Genomic DNA, 21,341 nt, shown 5'->3' with positions numbered 1-21,341 from the left:
GGACACCGCTGCTCTAAAGGATGTTAAGAAGTCACTCACTGGCCGGCTGCTCCAGCTCCACCATCAGCGCCTGCAGAGCGTAGAGAGCCTGCAGCTCCTTCTTGTCGTCACTCAGGTATTTCTGCAGGACCTTCGCTCTCTTCTTGATCTTAGCGGCGTCCACCTTGTTCGGGGTCTCATCTGCAGGAAACAAAACCTCATTAACGGGACTGGCATGGCGTAGTTTACGAGGTCATTCTGACTTGATTGAATGCGTAATATCTGCAGGGAACATGCGGATAACTCACAGATGATGGCTGACTGACAGATGCATGTCATCAGAGCTCTGACCAGCATGTTGGAGGACATCTGCTGCTCATCCAGGTTAGCCTGCACACAGAGACACATTCATTTACACATGCAGAGAACCAAGAGCCCTACAACTGGGTTAGGGTTTGAGGAGTATTGTTCAAATTCAAACTGAATTTTTTTGAGAAAAAGTGAGAATTTTGGGAAAAAGTCAGAATTTTGAGATTTTTAGAAAAAAGCCAACATTTTGAGAAAAAATCTCAGTATTTTGTTCATGACAGGATGTGTGATTAACTAGAAGAGCATCAGGACTGTTTGAGGCATATGATAGCTATGTGATTAACATGATGATTCAGCCTCTATGGAGAGAGACATATGACAAGCATGATCATTTCTGACGTGGAGCTAATCTGAAGTAAACATTGAATACTGCTTTCTATTCCTCCATCTTGTGACTGAGTGACTCCCTCTCTTGGATATCAGCATGTGAAGGACACTGTTCAGGAACTAGTTGATGCTCTGTATGTGATGACTCCTTCCATTCTGGAGAGGATCACAGATACATGGATCCTGAGATTCAAGATCAAGCCGGTGACGAGGGATAGCAAACAGAAAAGCAGATGTTAGTAAACATTCGCCCTCACCTCGATCCAATCAAAGAGCCTCTGGTCGTCGACCTGATCCTGGATCAGCCTCTGAATCTGTTTGCTCAGCTCCTCAGAGCTCAGCTCCTTCTTCTGACCGTCCTCAGACTCCACAACCAGCGTGAACTCCACCTTCTGCACAACACAAACACGCTTTATAATAATAATAATAATAATAATAATAATAATAACTATAAATTCATTACATTTGTATTAGAGCACTTTTCAAGGCACTCAAAGCGCTTTACAATTACACATATTAGACATGTAACAGTTATTACTGTGGACAATACCCAAATGTATCATCTGTATTTTCTTTTAGTATTTTAGACGGTGCACATTGATAGACATTTCTGTTCATGTAGTAGTAGTAGTATTATTATTTTTGACTTTCTTTTTTATTTGAATTCCTTTAGTATTTTTGACTTTTTATATTAATTTTATAGAATATCTTGTATTGTTTTGTTTATATTTGATATGTTTATAATTTTCTCATTTTATTTTTAATTGTTAATTCTCTTTTCCACTTTTTTTAAAGTATTATTTTATAAAGTTTGAACACTGGGATCAATAAAGTATCTCTCCATTCATCCATCTATCCATCTATCTATCTATCCATCTATCCATCCATCTATCTATCCATCCATCTCTCCATCCATCTATCTATCCATCCATCCATCCATCTATCCATCTATCTATCTATCCATCTATCCATCCATCTATCTATCCATCCATCTCTCCATCCATCCATCTATCTATCTATCTATCTATCCATCTATCCATCCATCCATCCATCCATAAATCTATCCATCCATCCATCCATCCATAAATCTATCCATCCATCCATCTATCCGTCTATCTATCTATCCATCCATCCGTCTATCCATCCATCTATCTATCCGTCCGTCTATCTATCCATCCATCCATAAATCTATTTATCTGTCCATCCATCCATCCATCCATCTATCCATCTATCACACCAGAATGAGCTAAGAGGCTATTTTTCATCTGTATTCTGTGGACAGATATTGTAAAGTCGCCCTTTGAAACACATGAAAGTAATTATCAGTAAACACATGCAACACAGAGGCCTATCAAAGTGGAAATACTAAACAAAACAAACAGATAACATCGCAAAAAAACAGCCACAGGTTAAAGCAGTACAAAGACAGAACTATGCATAGCCGTGGGAACATGTTTCAAATGGGGGGTGCTGTGGGGATGACACCAGGGCTGGTTCTGACCAATGTGCTGCTTGGCAAGATTTTAGCTGGCAATGAAAAACCTCTACAAAAGACCAATACACTGCAAAAAGAGAAATATATTGACATGGTGGACAGCTTCAAATGTATTATATATTATAACATGTTTTAATTGGGGGGGTGGACTTCACATCCTTTAGGGGGGTCCGGGGGTACCCCCCCGGGAAGATTTTTTTATCATTTTAAAATAAAATGCTTCAATCTGGTGCACTTTGAGCGCCCAATTAGAGACTGATCTAGGGGGTACAACTCTAAACACCCATATGAAAAAGATCGGTTTGCATTTTATTAATCAAATAAGTAAGTATGTGAACATTTCCAATAACCTACCATAGCAAATAACAAATACATGTAACTTATTTTATTTGTGTTGTTCATTCATATCTTATTTTACAAGTTAACATTTATTTATTTATGTATATTTTAGAAAATCTCTCCAGTTTTAAACAATATTTTTGGTTTACTGTCCTATAGTATACATTGCAATGATTTCAAACCTGTTTTTATTCAGCCTAATAATTATAAAGGAGTGCCTTGGAAATATTTGTTTACATAAATTGTGATCAAAACGTTTGAGACCCACTGAGATAACTTTGACTAAAGTGAACTATCTAAGCCCTCAGAGTCCTTTACCTCACTGAGCCTCTCAATCTGACAGGAGAGGACACTCCCTCCACATTATTGTAGAAACAGCTTCTTATATCCGTTAGCGCAGCAGAAGCTAACAACAATCCCCGCCGGTACCGCGGTATCCCCTCTCTCTATCGCTCTCACTTTGGCTGTGAGCTGCGGGCGCCTGCTAAGCCAACATCCCCCACTTCATCACTCGCAGCGCCCATCGTTCAGGGCAAATGGAAAATGTAACCGGGGTGAAAAGGGTGTTATCTTTACTTAATTATGAATGTTGTTACATCAAGGCTGAAAATTCGTTTTTTTTTTATTATAGCTTGTGGAAGTGCAGATCCCCTGTCCTCCACCAGGGGGTGATGCAGCACCCTCAGCACCCCTACTTCCCACGGCCCTGGAACTATGTGACTCGTTCTCTAGCTGTTCTTTATAAATATATGACCTCTACTCGACACACTGTATTTTAATTCTTAAATTAAAAGCAAATCATTATTTACGTGGATTATTCATTGATTGATCTGCATATCTTGAGTCTGAAAGCTACACTGCAGGTCTTCGTTATAAGGTGTGATTAACAACTGTATTTATATGTTAGTAAATATCCTCACCTTCTCAGTCACGAACTTGTTGACATTTACGTCCTCGGGGAGGAAGTCTCTCCACCGGAGACCGCCCTCTCGCCACATCGCTCCCGCCTTTTTATGGCTCTAAAGAAGGAAATATTGTTTAAAAAAAGGTTGTAGACTCTGTCCCTTCTGATGTGCAGTCACCATATCAACTGAGTCAGATACACAACATTTTCTCAGTGTAATTGTAATTTACAATATAATTTTTTTTCAGAAGAATAAAAACATTCAATGAAACGATAAAATGAATTGAAGTGGGACATCCCCAAATATCTATCCAAAGCTTTAGTATAGCAACCCAGAAACAGAAAATATATTATACTAACATTTATAAAACGGACAAGTCAAATCAAGCAATCTGATTGGTTCTTAGCCGTGATATAATGAGCGTATATCACGGTGTAGAATTGTGGTTACTTTTCACAAGTCAGTATCCCTCCGCGTCTGAGAAAAGCTACAACCGTTACAACTGTTACATTACGTCCGTTACGAAACTAACTAACTAACAAAGCTCGAGATGGAAACATGTAAGGCAGGGGTCCCCAACCCCCGGTCAGAGGTGTTACCGCCGGGCCGCGAAATAGCTGTGAGTTTATCCTAATATTTGCAGACTTATAAATATATAAAGATATTTTATCAAAAATATTCAATACATTTTTATTTTTTTATTTTATTTTATACCAGTCATATTATTTCATCCAAAATAAATCAAAATTGGTTAGCATAGGGTCTCAGCCTCTCGTGCGCAGATAAAGTTACAGGTGGTGCGCCAATAGGAAGTGGAGCACACAGGAGACAACCGTTTAATCGCAGACTGTTATGTTTGTGGGGGAATGGCAGTGCATACATTATTTGAGATATATTTCGAACTCGGACTTCATTTTAAGGACATTGCGGCCAGGGGGGTAGAGCTATTTTTTTAATTTGTAAAACCTCCTTCACTTCATGAAATGGCTGCAGCATCAGGAGGCAGCCTCTGAGAAGTGCAGCACCAGCGCGTACACACTGCCTTCACTGTGTGTGTGTGTGTGTGTGTGTGTGTGTGTGTGTGTGTGTGTGTGTGTGTGTGTGTGTGTGTGTGTGTGTGTGTGTGTGTGTGTGTGTGTGTGTGTGTGTGTGTGTGTGTGTGTGTGTGTGTGTGTGTGTGTGTGTGTGTGTGTGTGTGTGTGTGTGGCCAACTCCATAGTTATGTGGGTGTTCCCAAAATAAATGTGTTTAATCTTAATCTCGACGTAGTGCTAAATGCTGTCGAAGTGCACCGGAACGAGCGCCCCGGTATGACGTTAATATGGCTGGCAAACAAGCCCAGGGGTCTCACTGACATTTCAGTTATATCAATATGTGTCCAGTGGTCCTAATTTGTTTTAATTGTATCCTGGTTTTAAATTGTGTTAATATGTTTTGGATGCATATTGTTCTATTATTTGTTCAGGCTGTTACTTACAATTAGCCACTGTTGCCACCTATGTTAGGCTATATTATATTGTATATTATATTAATATTTGTAAAGCGGTCCCCATTTTTTGTTTTAATTGTATCCTGGTTTTAAACGTTGCATATTGGTATTTCTTCAGGCTGTTAAATACAATTAGCCTCTGTTGCCACCTGCTGGTGAGTAAATATTAAAATCAGTTCAAATTGACAACCGGTCCGCGAATTTTTTTGAATGTATCTGCCAGTCCTTGGCACAATAAAGGTTGGGAACCCCTGATGTAGGGGATAATGTGCAGCAAGGACTTATTGACCGTTGTTAAGGACGCTCACATCTGCAGAAAGAAGTCCGGTCGATTTAACTGTATACAGTTGGGCTGAAAAGCTGCTTTTCAAACTGGGACAAGAAAACAGCGGAGAAGTAACGGGGCAGAAACCCTCCGTTTTACGCAACGGTCCAGACATAGACATCAAACGGCAACAAATATTCAGTGTGCAGTTACTTTGGCATTAGGGCAGGGGTATCTAGATACTTTCCAAGGTTTGACATAATGAATTGTGCTACTTTTAAAGCAAGCAGCGATGTTTTCAAATCTGTACTCAAAAAAGTCTCCAAAAACGCTATCAAAGCAGTTCCTACCGTTGCTACGTAGTTCAAACAATAACAACAGACTATTTTTGATCTGCCTGTGGGGTGTTCTTTTACCCATAATGACCGCCTCGCTGCACATTATCTCTTACTTAACTTCGACCTCCGGGGGGTCTTACTATAGTATGGAGGAGTGGATTGAGGAGTGCCTATCTCCAGAAAAAAAGCACCTAAACTACGACATGCAGAGCTACGTGAAGAGCAGGTAGACCAACTGGAAAAGTAGCACCATTCAAAAGCTTTCTGATGCGGGTCTTGAAACAAAGCAGAGAAATGATGACCGTTAGTGGCCACAAGTGCGAAAGCTCTCTCCAGAGCTACTGGAAGTCCAATCTCGGGGACCGGAGAAAGTGGAGCAATATTCTCGCCACGCCAAGCAACAGCCTAGATCAGGGGTGGGGAACCTCCGGCCCCTGGGCCGTATACGGCCCGCGAGACAATTTGATACGGCCCTCGAGGTAACACACGCAAAAAAGAAAGAAATCTAGACCGCACAATAATTACACAAGCGAGTGCCTGTTTTTCCTGACCAAGGTCAGGGTCCTTGAACACAACACGAGCCTAACGTGTCATCCCGTGGTATATGTCTCGTACGACAGGGGTTTAGAGCTGACGGAGAGCACCAGAACGTTGTTCCGGGCCAGGACTTCACAAATGTCAGTACCCATAAGGAGCCGTACACATGCCGCAGTTTTTTGCGTGTCTGTGTCTTTAGTTGAAAGCCCAGTGGCGATCTGTTCATCTGTCACACTGATCATACAGTCAATAACTTTGTTGTTATTAGCATCTGGTTAGCTAGCTATGCTAACGAATATGAGAAGCTTTTTCTCCAACCAGTGAGGTAAAGGCACATCTTTATATGATCATTATAGTTATACAAAAATAAGAGAATAAAGTAAACAGGTATAAAATACTATATGACAGTAAAAAAAAGTTGTGATTAATAAACAAGAATACAGTTTGAAAGGGGAGTGGTTTGTAAAATATCCATAAAGAAAAAGAAAATCTGCTTCCAGTTCTGTTTCATATGGGTGTTGAGAGATGTATCCATAGATCTCCTGATGCTGCTCTCAAAGTGCACCAGATTGATGCTTTTAACTTCAACATTTAAAAAAAAAATCTTCCCTGGGAAGCATGCCCCCCGGACCCCCCTAGAGGAGGGTAGGTGTCCCTCCCCCCCACTTAAATCATGTTCACATGGATAGGAAACTAAATTGCACACATCTTGTGTCCATATCTTTCTGTTGTGGTGGTCATGCCACACCGTGCACGTGCATGCATGCGCGATTCATGGTAAGATATCTGGATTAAGAGCTTGCTTTTTCTTTGCACAGCATGAAAGAAAGGCCAAATGAATGGGCTGTGATAGTGATAGTGTGGCTGTGATAGTATTTTTAAGTAGAGGTCAATCATTTGTACGGCCCTCGGAGGCTGTTGAAAAAATTGAAATGGCCCTTGGGAGGAAAAAGGTTCCCCACCCCTGGCCTAGATTAACAACCTCAACCTATAGCCTACAAGTAACCATGTGAGCCATGCTACTGATGCTGGACAGTTTTTCAGTGGCTGCACAATAAACGGCAACATACAAATAAATGTAAATAAACAGCCAAATAATGGATCAACGCTCTCAGTCTAATCTGTTCACTAGCTGTTAGTGTTGTTGCATAGCAACCACCTTGCACAATGTTTTGTGCAGAAGGCAAAGGAGGGACTATTTTATTTTTAACATCATTATTTACTAATAAAAACTATTTAAATTAGAGTGTGTATTTTTTTTCATATTGCCACACTTGGTAACCGCTTTATAAAAGCAACAGCTTTGCGTCGGGCCGAACCACGCCCCTTAGTTGTGATATAATGACCATATACCACGGCCTGTCGTGAGCTATTGCTTAAGTATACAACTGGAGAGAGTTCATGTGTTAGACAGACACATTAACAACCTTAAAGGTGACCTATCATGCTATATTTGAACAATATATTGTAGGGCCATTCCTATATAAAGTATATAAATATAGTATTTTTTTCAAAACACCAAACAGATCCTGCATTTTAGCCATGCCTCGTTTCGCTCTATATGCTCTTTCCAGCGCTGTTTTTGCAGGGGGCTGATTCTGTGAGCTGCAGCTGACCACGCCCCCCTGCAGGAGAGTGGAGCGTGCTTTGAGATCAGCTGCTGGGCTGCAGCGGGGAGAGGAGGGGGAGAAAAAGAGATCTCCGTCCTCCGTGTTCTATTCTTATAGAAGTAAGAAGAGAAGTAACGGGGCAGAAAACCTCCTTTTTATGCAGCGGTCCAGACATAGACATCAAACGGAGACACATATTCAGTTGGCAGTTACTTTGGCATTAGGGCAGGGATATCTAGATACTTTCCAAGGTGTGACATAATGAATTGTTCTACTTTTAAAGCAAGCAGCGATGTTTTCAAATCTGTAATCAAAAAGCTCCTCAAAAACGCCATTGAAGCAGTTCCTGCCGTTGCTACGTTAGTTCAAACGGTAACAACGGACGATTTTTCTATTATTTCTACTATTTTTTAAATCAATACAATCATTTTCTAAATCCATAAAATCATTTTAATTAATATTGGAAGTAATATCGTTACTTTGTTGAGAATGTGGCCGTTAATAAGCGGGATAATGTGCATCGACTTGGTCATTAAAATAACACCTTCATGCCGATCTAGATCCCTCCGCTTGGCGTCGGGCTCCTGATCAGCCTGTCGGTGTTCTTTTCCCCATAATGACCGCGTCGCTGCACATTATCCCTTCCATATGATTATATAGAGTCATTATTCATTTGTTTTAAAGCAGGAGGCGCAAACGCTTGCCTCGGGGAGGGAGAAAAAGAGCCACAGCGGAGAATAAACAGAAGGGCAACCATGGCAACCATGCAAGGGAAGTCTTCTTCGCTGCTTTTGTGGCAGGACTACAGCGCCACTTACAGGCCTGGCATATGTACTACAGGGTCTCCAGCGCTTTCGAGCGGCAATGGCCGGCCGTGGCCCAACCTCTCATTCCCCTGATAGGTGGAGAGTTGGCCAATAAGCGGAGCACCCCTTTTGGGACGTAGGAAAGAATTCAAATCTGGATCAGTCTGTAGCAGATCCGTTACAGCCCCTTTTTTAGAGATTTGGGTATGGAGGAAAAGAGGGAGGATTGTATTTTCTGACACTTGGTGAGTTCCGACACACCGGGGAGACATATTCATGTATAAAAAACTTCACATGACTTTTTATATGACCCGTAATAACATTTATTATAAAACGATTGGTCGACTAACACTTATCTAACGTCTACAAGACTTTAAGTCGTGCTTTTGCGTCAATCTTTGAGGACAAACTCAGTTTTACAGATCCATAAATGGTAGAAATGAAATGTGCTTTAAAGTAAAATAACTTGTTAAGAAGCCCCCAGCCATATTAAAGGATAGATAATTGACTATAACTAAGAGATTTTCCCCATTTCTTAGTATTAAAGGATAGATAATTGACTATAACTAAGACTTTCTCACCATTTCTTTGCACAGTAAGTTGAGGATTTGCACCAGCAGGACTCCGGCTTGGCCCAGAGGAATCAAAGGTTTGGAAATCTCCCTGGAGGAACAAAGGTCAAACACAGGTTAACATCAAGCAGCCAGAAAGGGATGTTCTCCTGCAGGTTTGTCCCATGTGAGGAGGGGGCTTCTAACCTGAAAAGCTCCCCCATGGGGATGCCTCCCTCGTGCAGCATGGGGGAGATCAGCTCTGCCAGGTACAGCCAGATGTGAGGGATGTCGATGGCCATGTCTTCAGCCACCTCCAGGGTCTCCTGCAGCCTGAGGACACACAGCGAGGAGACATTTAAACGTTTATTTATAGGATGAAGTACAAGTTCAAACGCACTCAAACAATGAGAAAACTAAGCATCAAGGCATCACATAAGTTTAAGGTAAGAATAAAGCAAGATAAATTAGACTTTCTGAGAGTAATTAAGTAGCTTAAACCATCATTTCCCCTGCTGGCTTCTGCTCATTTTAAATCCTGACGTTATAAACATTACTGTTATTTTATTACATGTCATTTTATATGTTTTTTTGAATTTCTTTATTGCAAAGATATGACATATTCTCTAGCTCCTGTTCATCTCAAATCCTGACGTTATAAACTTTATTTCAATAAAACATGCAATAGAATATAAGCGGTGCAACTTGCTCTGATGTATTTGGTGTTTTGATTATGTGAATACACCAAGTTTTTACAACTCATCCAATCTGTAACAATCTTTCGCAATATTTAATTTTAAAAAGCAATGGGTTTTTTTCTTGTTTTTTTTCAAACTTAAATTGAAAATGCGTAACAAAACAGGTGGATTGAAACACACCTACACCCCAGTTTCACATGTCTACTCCCTCCAGAGAGTTCAACTGAAACTAACCTCGATCCTCATCTCAAACTTTTTTTTTTTTTTTCAATTGGACAGTCATTAAAATAGATTTTTTTTAGAGGCGTGGGAACCTTTGTGTTTTCTGTGAAGTTTTAGACACCTCACATGCCCCCTTTCACACCAACGCAGTTCCCGTCCTAGCTCCGTGCTAGAGCTTTTCTGGTTCGGAACCGTTTTTTCTTTTCAGCCCCCGTTTTGTTCACACCGCCCAGAGCCTGACTGGTGCTGCTGCGTCATGACGTCACCGTTTACGTCGCTGATTTTCTCCCCAACTGCGTTACGGCGCTCACAACAACAACAATGGGGGACTGCGTCGGGTCGGTGATCGTGTTGCTTTTAATCATCCGAAGCCAGATTAAATTAATGAACTTCTTCTCAACCCTTGTACTTTTCTCCAGAGTGCCGTGGTTCATTGTTTATTAATGTGTTTCAGCGGCCTTTACCGACCGCTGCAGCGCTGCTCGCTGTTTGGCATCACAACGCTGTTATGAATGTTTCTCTGGTATAAAATGGGTGATGTTACCATAGCAACCGAAGCTAAACTGAGTATGTTGACTACTTGTTGCAATCCTATTGTGGCATAAGCCGTTTTTTACAGGCACATTTTACCGGCGTATTTTTCATTATGATTCTACTTGTGATAGTCGGACATGACAACCTGTGCAGCCCATGTATTGATTCCATCCGATAGCTGCTATAATACAAAACAAAAAGTCTGCCTACTCTCCACAATGATCACTAACAGTGAACGGATGGTCAAAGTAAGGTGCAAATAAACAGAATCACACGAAGCCTGGTTAGTGTTGCCTGACTTTATAAAGTGTGTTTTATTTTTTATACGTGTGTGGTTGCGTTCTAGTCACTTTGCTCAGCACTACTGCTTGTTACAACTTGTATTTGTCGTACTCGCCTTTAACTGTTAGCTCAGAGCCTCAGGTTAATCTCGCCCCCCTCCGACGTAAGCGTGACGTATGCAGTTCTTGCTTCTAGACCGAAACATTTTTGTTGCTTGAAACAACCGGATTCCGGAGCTTAGAGGCGGCTCCGCTGCGGTGTGAACAGGAAAAAACTGTGCTTTTCAGGCTCTATCTCCAAACCGGCCCCGGAACCACGTTTGTGTGAAAGCCCCATTACACACAATATCGATATATATACTCATTACTGATGTTTTTGATTTTGTCAATACACCAACTTTTACAACTCATGCTATCTTAAAAAACCTTTTTGCAATATTTCATTTATATTTCATCTCGTGTTTTTATCAACTTAAATCTCAAACTTTGTCGTTTTGGGTTTTGAATTGAACGTTTTTTTCAATTGGAAAGCCGTTAAAATAGATGTTTAAGAAGCGTGGGAACCCTCGTGTTTTCTGTGAAGTTGTAGACACCTTTTACACACGATATACAACATTATAAATACACATTCCTCCCCCCCTCACTGACCCGTTGTAGTACTGCTGCTTGGGCAGAGTGCCGGCTTTGATGAGCTGCTGCAGCAGGAGGCCCATGCTCTCTCGGGCGATGGTGCTGCGCTCCAGCGTCGACTCCAGGCCGGTTTGTACGAAGAGGAACAGAAGCTGAGTGCTGCTCATCTCACGCACACACTGCAGAGCCTCCTGCGGGGCGGAGAGGACACACAGAGGGGTGTTAGGCTGATGAACTCTGCTTAGTGGCTGTCAGACGGTCATTTGAATGTTTATTAGAGAGCAATGACACAATCAGAATCGATACGATGATACTTTAATGTTCAGATCAAGTGTGAAATGTGACTCGCATCACAGCAGCTCCATGTGTAACATCAACAGACACATATCAAGACACAATACATGAAAAACAAACAAACATTGAACATAGAAGCACAATCAGTGAGAGAAAAGCTGCTCAAAGAGCCTTCAGCGAGCATTTGATCGGGACTCAGCTCTGTATTTACTGAGAGGATGGACTGGAGCACAAAGGATGCTTCAGGCTGACTTTATTCAATCTCCCATTCGATCAGCCGTGTCAAACTCAATTTCATCACGAGCCACATCAGCATTATGGTTGCACTAAAAGGGCCGGTTGTAACTTTAAGACTATATAAAAATAAATGTAATATATATAAAATAATATATTATATTACATGATTACCTCTGCATTGGATTATTATCAGATAGGGTAATAACTTAATAATTAACTACGTCTGAAAGCAGAGGTCTAGGGCAAATAATTGCAAGTCTCTTCAGTGTGAATGTCACAAAATGATTTAAAAAGAAAAGCCAAATTCTGGAAAAAAAAAAAAAAGAAGTGACATTTTAAAAAAAAAGGAACATTTAAAACGAGAATGCAATTCCTGAAGAAATTGCCAGTGGGAATGCTTTATGCTGAAAAGCTGACGCTAAACTGCTATGCTGAAATGTAATGTGTAAGAAGAAAGTGAAGAATTTAGATTGAAATGATACATGAACACTGGGGGCTTGAATGTGTGATGAGAGAAGAAAAGAAAGTAAAAAGGCTTGGAAAAGCAGCAGAATATTTGAACTGCAAACTTCTGAACTAACTTGATGGCAAATGATCTGTCGCCATGGCAACGGCATTTGATGACATCCCATAATACGCTTAGATGCGTTGATGGCTGCATCGTTACCAAACCTGTGAAGTTTTGGGGCGTTTGGAGCAGTTTCACTGAAGTTATGAAAAAACTGTTTCATTGTGAGCATTGTGTTGCCATGGCAACGGCATTTGAATAAATCTCAAAACTGTCCCGTAGATGTCTTCACGGCTGGACTGTAAGCACACATGTGAAGTTTGAGCACTTTTTGAACATTTTCATAGGAGTTATAGCGACATCGTCTTTTATGGCGAGGGATGGAAACGGCTTATGCTGAGATCTCAGATTTGGCGTAGAGCTGTTGATGCATGGACCGGTGATATACAAGTGAAGATTGGGGGACGATTGGACCGTGTCGATTGGATTTACAGCGACATCCTGTTTCATGGCGAGTGGTCCGTCGCCATGGCAACGGCATTTGATGACACCCGATAATACGCTTAGATGCGTTGATGGCTGCATCGTTACCAAACCTGTGAAGTGTTGGGCCGTTTGGAGTATTTTCACTGAAGTTATGAGAAAACCGTGTTTCAAGGCAAGCATTGTGTTGCCATGGCAACGGCATTTGAAGAAATCTCAAAACTGTCCCGTAGATGTCTTCACGGCTGGACTGTTAGCACACGTGAAGTTTGTGCACTTTTTGAACATTTTTACATGTTACATTTCTCTCTCTCTTCTCTCTCTCTTCTCTTCTCTCTCTCTTCTCTCTCTCTTCTCTCTCTCTCTCTCTTCGGCATATGATGATGACACCCCATAATTGACGTAGAGCTGTTGAGGGCAGGACAATTAACCTTTTTCTGAAGTCTGCTGCTCTGAGCATGTCAGTTGGAGCGATGACATCATCGTGTTCCATGACACAGGTGTTTATAGTTGAGCTAACGAGGTGTGCAGAGATCAAAGGTTTCCATTGTTCTGAATGAGAGATAAACCTCTTACATGGGAACGTTTTGTGGAAGAACCGTAACAGGTATCTGTGAAATTTCAAAACGTGAAGCATGTCAAGGAAGTTGAGTATCTGAAGTGTAATTTTTGTGTAGTTTCGGGTTAATAATGTGGCCTTATTGGCAGTTTAACTAAAGGTGTGCGGCTGCTGCCGTGAGGAAATATCAGCCTGAAATTACAATGGGCTTTAATGGAGGCATGTTGAACGTTTTTGTCACTTCATGCCCTCAACAGGCATTTTGTTTAATTATTTTTTGCTTAATTATTTGTCATTTTTCAAGCTACGATATGTTTTCCTATGTTTGTCATGAAAAATGATGTCTCAGGAATCTAGGGTTTTGGAATTATGGCAGTTTAAAAAAAAAATATGAAGGCAAATTTCAAGATTTCCTCCACTCTAGCTGTGACATCACACACTCTAGTTAATGTTAAAATCTGAAGAAGGTCTCTTTACCAAGGTCTGAACAACGTTTAATATCTCTAAAAGTAAAAATCAAATTTAAAAGTTGTGTTACACGAATAATGTCAGAAAGATGTGTAACATTTTAAAGTTGGAATGAGGTTTCTGAGTGAAAGTATGAATGAACAGTTAGCAGTTGAAGTCGCATGAAGATTTGTTGAAGTCTGAAGAATTTCTCCATTGACTTCAATGGTTAAAAATGTGATGAATTATGGGATGTATCTCTGGAATTATGAAAGTTATGAATGAGAAAAGTAATAGCCATCCATTCCCGACCGAGCTGAACGTTTTGATGTTTGAACAGAGTTTCTGCGATGTGGAATGCGGGAGGAGAAGAGGGCCAAAATAAGTCGGCGGAATAATAATAAACTTTTTGTCCGTAGAATAACATTAATACATTTTAAAAATTGAGATGCATTGTGGGACATGTAGTTTATGGGCAACGCGCTTCTGTAGAGTATTAATAAACATATTACATTCTTTGCAAGTTCTTATGGGGCCACAGAAAATGAAGTCGCAGGCCGGATTTGGCCCCCGGGCCTTGAGTTTGACATCCCTGCATTATGGCGCATTTCCACTACACGGCCTCGCTCGGCATGGCTAGGCCTCATTAGGACTGGCTCACTTTATGGAGCATTTCCATTACAGTTTAGGAACTGGGGCAGTGTCTATAGTAACGCAGTGTAGGCGGAGCCGTGACGTCATCTTCAATGAGAGCCCCAGAAAAACAACACAGCCGTTAGCTGTTAGCCCTCAGAGCTCACAGCTCCTCATATCTGTTCAGAAACTAGACAAAAGTTAAACAAGTACAAACCACAGACTGTCTGTGTCATGGTGAATACAGTCGCTGGTTTATTTATGTCTGTATAGGCCGTTGTTGTGAGTGTGGATGGTCGGAGCATTTACAACGTTAGCTTAGCCGATCTCCATTCAGAAAACACGCATTTTAAAAAGGTGTTTCTCCTGCCGTCTGTCTGCAGACTTGTCAAAGCATTAATTCCTGGTTTTTACTAACCGGTATCAGTATGTTGTTACTTCGTCATCATTTTGAAACGTGTATTACAATAAAATCACGGTCAAAAATGTTCATTTTGTTGTAGTTGTAGCCCCCTTGCCAGCGATTCTCTCTCTAGTTTAGCATACTCAATCTGACTCAGCCTGGTTGTCCCTGGCTCTAGAACCACGATTTTTTGGCGCCAGAAAAACTGTGAATTAGGACCCGCTAGCCGGTACTAGGCCAAGTGGAAACACAACCAAAAACGGGCCCCGCACGGCTCGGCACGCTTAAAGCGAGCTCCGCGCTGCAGTGGAAACGCGCCATTAGATTGTAGCAGTTCAGATTCTTGGGTCTGAGAAGAAGTTGTTGGACAGCCTTATTAGGTTGTTCTAGTATGCGGACTCCTAAAGTCTCTGATATCTCATTCACACCAACGCAACTCCGGTTCAAGCTCTGTGCTAGACCTATTCAGGTTCAGAACCGGTTCTTCGGTTTAGCTCCGACTCTTTTCACACCGCCCAGAGTCCGACTGGTGCTGCGTCATTGCGTCATCGTTTGCGTCATGACGTAACCGTTTGCGTGCCTGCTTCATAAAGCCAAACCGCGCGGAAACCCCTCACAGCTGACACCGACAACAACAATGGCCGATTGTGCTCCAGCTTCCTCTGTACCTCTTCAGAAGACCAGATTCCCAGTAGGTAGCTGGTCTCTTCAGTGGACCACTGCTGCTTGTTAAGTGTCTCCATCGTTGTGTACAAACTGGATAAAACGCTGGCTTTTTCTTGTTGTTCAGGAGTTGATCCCGCTCCTGTCCCCGCCTCGACGTAAGCGGCGTGACGTATACGGTGCTTTTGCTCTGGACAGACCATTTTTTGGTGCTTGAAACAAACCCGATTCCGGAGCTAAGAGGCTGCTCCGCTGCGTTGTGGACAGGAAAACCCAGTGCTTTTCAAGCTCCAGCTCCGAACCGGCCCTGAAACACCTTTGGTGTGAGGTATGGCAGGGTTGACCAACAATCGCTTATTTATGCTAGGAGGCATTTGGTTTAACGTTCAATAAGTTATCATGTTATGAACATAAAACTGTTTAAAGTAAAATTGTAATGCAACAACAATATTGCTACTTCTATTTTTCGTACCTTCATGTCGTTGAGGTGCAGATACTCCTCGATGATGGAGGCGGATTTCTTGGTCAGTTCCTCCTCCGTCAGCGTGGGCTTAGTGGAGGCCGGGGGGGGAGGAGGGGTGTCAGCTTTCTCTCGTGTCACTGTTCACACAGAAAGAAACACATGTCATGTTTTCCATGAACTAGGGCTTCTCAAACTCCGGACCAAGGTCCGGATCCGGACCGAACTGCAAATTAATCCGGACCGAACCCTGTGTCCCATTATAAAAAAATATATAAAAAAAGAAAAAAATGAATTTCTGATTCTAAACAAGAAACGCGGATTTTGGGTCCTTAGCTTGAAAAAAAAAAAGACGAGGCGGAGCTAATGCCTGATCAGAATTGTGCGTGACACGTATTGCAGTTAACCGCAAGTTTACCTTGACTTTCTAATGCTTCTAATTAGGGATGTCCCGATCACCTTTTTTTGCTCCCGATCCGATCATTTGATTTAGAAAATTTGCCGATGCCGATTTTTCCAGATCCGATCTTTATGCATTAAGAGAAAAAAAAGCATTCAAGTTGTCCCTTAAGGTTATTTTTTTTATTTAAATTTGATATTCTATCCAACATGGATATAGCTTCTTTTTTTCACAGCAGCATTGGATCAGTTCAGTTGTGCAGCATTGGATCAAAACAAAATAAAGCTTATCAGTACTCTTTAGCTCACTGTTACAATTAGACTCTGCGCCCTGCCCACTCTGTTGCCAGATTTGAGAGAAATAAGCAACCAGGTCTATGAAAACAAGCCCCAAAGAAGCAACACATACATGATGTTGTGTAATTTGAAACCAAAACTAAGGCCTCAGGATGACTTTAAGACTTGAACATGGTCATTTTTGTTTTGTAACATTGAATAAAAAAATAAAAATTAAAAAATTAAAAATTAAAATAAATCAATCCGATCACCGATTTTTTTGTCCCGATTCCGATCTTTTGAAAATCACGTGATCGGCTCCGATCCCTGATCACGTGATCGGATCGGGACATCTCTACTCCTAATGCCATTTTTGCCGAGGTTCAAGGCATTGGCTACAGACAAACAGTGACATTTCTCCCACTAGTTCAAGCCATCATACTGTATGTATGTATTGAATGTGTGTGTGTATACAGGGGCGCCGTTTACCGACAGGCAAGTGCTTGGAACAGAAGGGCGCCCCCAAATAAAGTAGATTAATCCAATCCAACTTTATTTATATAGCACTTTAAAACCTCCAGACCAAAGTGCTGTACAGAGAGATACGTAAAATATAAAATCACACAACTCAGCTCACAAAACATAAAATTAATTAATTAATTAATTTAAAATAAAAGATACAAACACAAAACAAACCAGAATAAACATAACAATTAAAAAAAAAAAAAAAAAAACATAAAAAAGGATTAAGAAGGTCCACAGCAACGACAACATGAAACACCCTTTAATTTACTGCAACGACATGTCGGGAAACCCCCTCAAGGGGCCCCCATGCATAGGGCGCCAAAATTCACAAGTGGACCTTTAACAAAAAGGTTTGAGTACCCCTGAACTAAGGAAACCCAGAAAATTGCAGTTTAAACATAGGTTTGACGAAACAGAAACTAAATTGAAAGTACAAAGCACCTTTAAACTGTTGGCCATGACTACAGGAGAAATGTGGGGTTTCAATATCTTACCCCAGGGCAATAATGAATCATGATAGATATTTGTGATCTTAATATCGATCAACTTAATAAAAAGGCATGCATTTGGTATCGTAAAAATGAAATGAGAGAAGATGGTTCCCAATAAGTACATTTTTTGACATTGTTGTTTCAATGTTTAAGTAATACTTCAATAGTGTTTTACATTTTCTGAATGTCAATCTATTTTATTATATCAACCTCTTTTAAACTGCTGGCAAATATAACAATCTGTCCAACAACATCAATGATATGGAACATCCAGGTAGCAAGGCAATGCAGCAGCGGCCTTTTCGGTGTTCTGAGTCTCACTTTTTATTTCATTTCATTTGTATTTGTTCCGTTCATGGTATGCACAACTTAATGTATAACAATTATTTACAAAACATGTCTCTATAAACAGACCGTAACCGGAAAGGAGCAGGGAGATTACCGGCCCTTTCCTCAAAAAAATTAAATAAATGTAACTAGACGGTCTGTCCTTCAGATTTTCTTATTCACAGCCGAATCACAGCAGTATCGTTGGAAAATAAGAGAAACACAAAAACTTCCACTCAGTTCCCACTTGACAGTTAACGGAAAGAATCAAAATTAAACACCAAAACATCACGTAATCCCATTGTTCTGGGAAACCTACCGGCTTCTGCAGGTTCAGCAGTGGTGCTGTGCCCGCTGCTGCCCTTCCCCCAGTTGCCCCAGTTGCCTTTACCACCGGGGCCCAGGACCTGATTGTTGAAGTCAAGAGCAAAACATTTAAATACTCCAGTAAAGTACCTCGACATTTTACTCAAGTACAGTACAATACAATAACATAATCCGGAGCTTCGGGGACAGAGCCTTCTCTGTGGCAGCCCCGAAGCTCCGGAACTCCCTCCCCCAAGACCTCCGTGAGTCTGAGTCCCTCACCCTGTTCTAGTCCCGCCTCAAACCCCACCTCTTCAACTCTGTATCCATAAGCCCCCCCCCCCCCCCCCCTCTCAACCAACTTCCTCCTGACTGCTTTTCTGTTTAGTTTTGTTTCTTTGTTTCTTTTTGGTTTTGGTTTTGTTTTGTTTGTCTACCCTCCCTCCCAGATGTAAAGCGTCTTTGGGTTCAAGAAAAGCGCTATAGAAATAAAAATGTATTATTGTTATAAATATTTGATTTATTTCACATTTAAATAAAGCTAAGCTAGCGCCGTTAGCTTAAAATTCATTTGTTTAGGTTTTCCCTTTAAAAAATAACAAAAAGGACCTATAAGAATACCGTTAAAGTACCAGATCGATAAGCAGTATCGATAAGAGTAGTAGTACCGTTAAAAACCTTAACGATACCCATCCCTAGATATTACACAAGTAAAGAGTTTAGAGAGTGAAATGTTGCTTTACGCATTTCAACACTTGATGCAGTCACATTGATTCCAATTTCAGAAACCTGTATTTGAATTAGTTTAAAGAGAGAAAACATTTTGAATAAAACTGGACTAAAATGTAATGATTTTTCATCGACTAAAATTGGAATCAAATGTTTTGAGTTTTTGTCTAAAACTATGAAGGATAAAAATGACTAAAATGTGACTAAAACTAATAACCACTAAGGTACTAAGACTAAATCAAAAATAGCTGCCAAAATTAACACTGCCACAGCATCTACAACCATGTGTTTATGAATGTTGATGTAGCTACATACATACTGAGACATTAGTATTAATAATATATTTAATTTTTATAGCACTTTTCCTCGTGCTCAAAGACTCTTGCAAAAACGTAATACCAAGTCAAACTCAGCCTTTCTAAGAAACTGAAACTAAAACCAGCAAACAAACTAATGAATCTAACTAAGGTCTCAGTATGTAAATACACTGAACAAAAATATAAACGCAACACTTTTGTTTTTGCTCCCATTTTTCATGAGATGAACTCAAAGATCTAAAACATTTTTTATATACACAAAATAACCGTTTCTCTCAAATATTGTTCACAAATCTGAAAAAATCTGTGATAGTGAGCACTTCTCCTTTGCCGAGATAATCCATCCCACCTCACAGGTGTGGCATATCAAGATGCTGATTAGACAGCATGATTATTGCACAGGTGTGCCTTAGGCTGGCCACAATAAAAGGCCACTCTGAAACATGCAGTTTTGCTTTATTGGGGGGGTCTGGGGGGGTCCGAAAACCAGTCAGTATCTGGTGTGAGGGTTAGGATTAGGGTTAGGGTTAGGGTTAGGGTAATGTTATGAATCGAGTGGCCCATGGTGGTGGTGGGGTTATGGTATGGGCAGGCGTATGTTATGGACGATGAACACAGGCCACTCGATTCACAACATTACCCTAACCCTAACCCTAACCTAACCCTACCCCTACCCCTCACACCAGATACTGACTGGTTTTCGGACCCCCCCAGACCCCCCCAATAAAGCAAAAATGCATGTTTCAGAGTGGCCTTTTATTGTGGCCAGCCTAAGGCACACCTGTGCAATAATCATGCTGTCTAATCAGCATCTTGATATGCCACACCTGTGAGGTGGGATGGATTATCTCAGCAAAGGAGAAGTGCTCACTATCACAGATTTGTTCAGATTTGTGAACAATATTTGAGAGAAATGGTTATTTTGTGTATATTTTAGATCTTTGAGTTAATCTCATGAAAAATGGGAGCAAAAACAAAAGTGTTGCGTTTATATTTTTGTTCAGTGTATGTAGCTATATTAACACAGTGCCCAAGTCACTCAGCCTTTTTCTAAGACCCCATTTAAACGCGTTTTCCAAAAAGTATTCCGTTCACACGCATTCGATTCATTTAACGTGTCCGTTCACACGAGACCGCTGGAAACGCTGTAGTACATATGCCATGCCTGTAAGTGGCGCTGCTGCCGCTACAAAATACACCAAAAGCAGCGAAGAAGACCCCGGAGAATGGTTGCCATGGTTGCCCTTCTGTTTATTCTCCGCGGTGGACGGCGTGTGCTCCTGCTGTAAATCTCTCCGGTAGTCCACCAGCGGATGAAAAACACCCACCTCTCCGCCTCTTCCAAGGGACGAGGGGACCGTGCGGCAGAGTTTCCTTTAAAAAAAATGTTCGCCGGTCAACATGTCCGTTAAAGTCAAATCTTCCGGACAAAATTTGAAAAGTGCCGGTAAGAGGTCTTCTTTGTTATTTATTGAGCTTTAAAACAAATTGATAACGACTCTATATAATAATATAAGAATAATAAATGGAGCCTCTCTTTTCCTCCCCCTCTTCTGACAGCCCAGCAGCTGATCTCTGAGCAGGAGAGGTGGGGAGAGGGAGGCGTGGGGAGAGGGAGGCGGGGCTATTTCATCGTTATCAGAAAATGATCGTATAGAGGCGGACACACGGAGCTGTTTGCCCCCCCAGAGTGTTCTGTTTGTAGATCTATTCACCTTGGGACCCGTTATCGTTTGCGGGGTCCGTTTCTTTCGTTTTGTTAGAGAAAATATGCGTTTTTGCAAGAGAAACTATGCGGATACAACCCGTATCGTCCTCGTGTAAACGAGGTCTAAGAAACTGAAACTAAAACAGACTCATGAAACAAACTACAACCTAAATCGTTGACGGTAGAAAGAAATAACAAAAA

The 21,341-nt window shown here is 41.1% G+C and overlaps 1 protein-coding gene across 1 annotated transcript in view; it reads right to left on the bottom strand.

Annotated features, from left to right (window-relative positions):
- LOC307036160 (eukaryotic translation initiation factor 4 gamma 1-like) overlaps positions 1–21,341 on the bottom strand; it is a 38,817-nt gene that overhangs the window by 1,287 nt on the left and 16,189 nt on the right. The window contains exons 8-16 of the mRNA XM_079676235.1: positions 18,400–18,487; positions 16,075–16,202; positions 11,394–11,566; positions 9,218–9,343; positions 9,041–9,122; positions 3,430–3,528; positions 933–1,067; positions 288–369; positions 40–180 (exon numbers count right to left, since the gene is read on the bottom strand). Coding sequence (XP_079532361.1) covers positions 40–180; positions 288–369; positions 933–1,067; positions 3,430–3,528; positions 9,041–9,122; positions 9,218–9,343; positions 11,394–11,566; positions 16,075–16,202; positions 18,400–18,487 — 1,054 coding nt within the window. The remainder of the gene's footprint in view (positions 1–39; positions 181–287; positions 370–932; positions 1,068–3,429; positions 3,529–9,040; positions 9,123–9,217; positions 9,344–11,393; positions 11,567–16,074; positions 16,203–18,399; positions 18,488–21,341) is intronic.

Source organism: Notothenia rossii, assembly GCF_949606895.1.
Source record: "Notothenia rossii genome assembly, chromosome: 4".
Taxonomy (NCBI): domain Eukaryota; kingdom Metazoa; phylum Chordata; class Actinopteri; order Perciformes; family Nototheniidae; genus Notothenia; species Notothenia rossii.
Note: the sequence above shows the minus strand (reverse complement) of the source record. Positions and strands in the feature narration are given on the sequence as shown.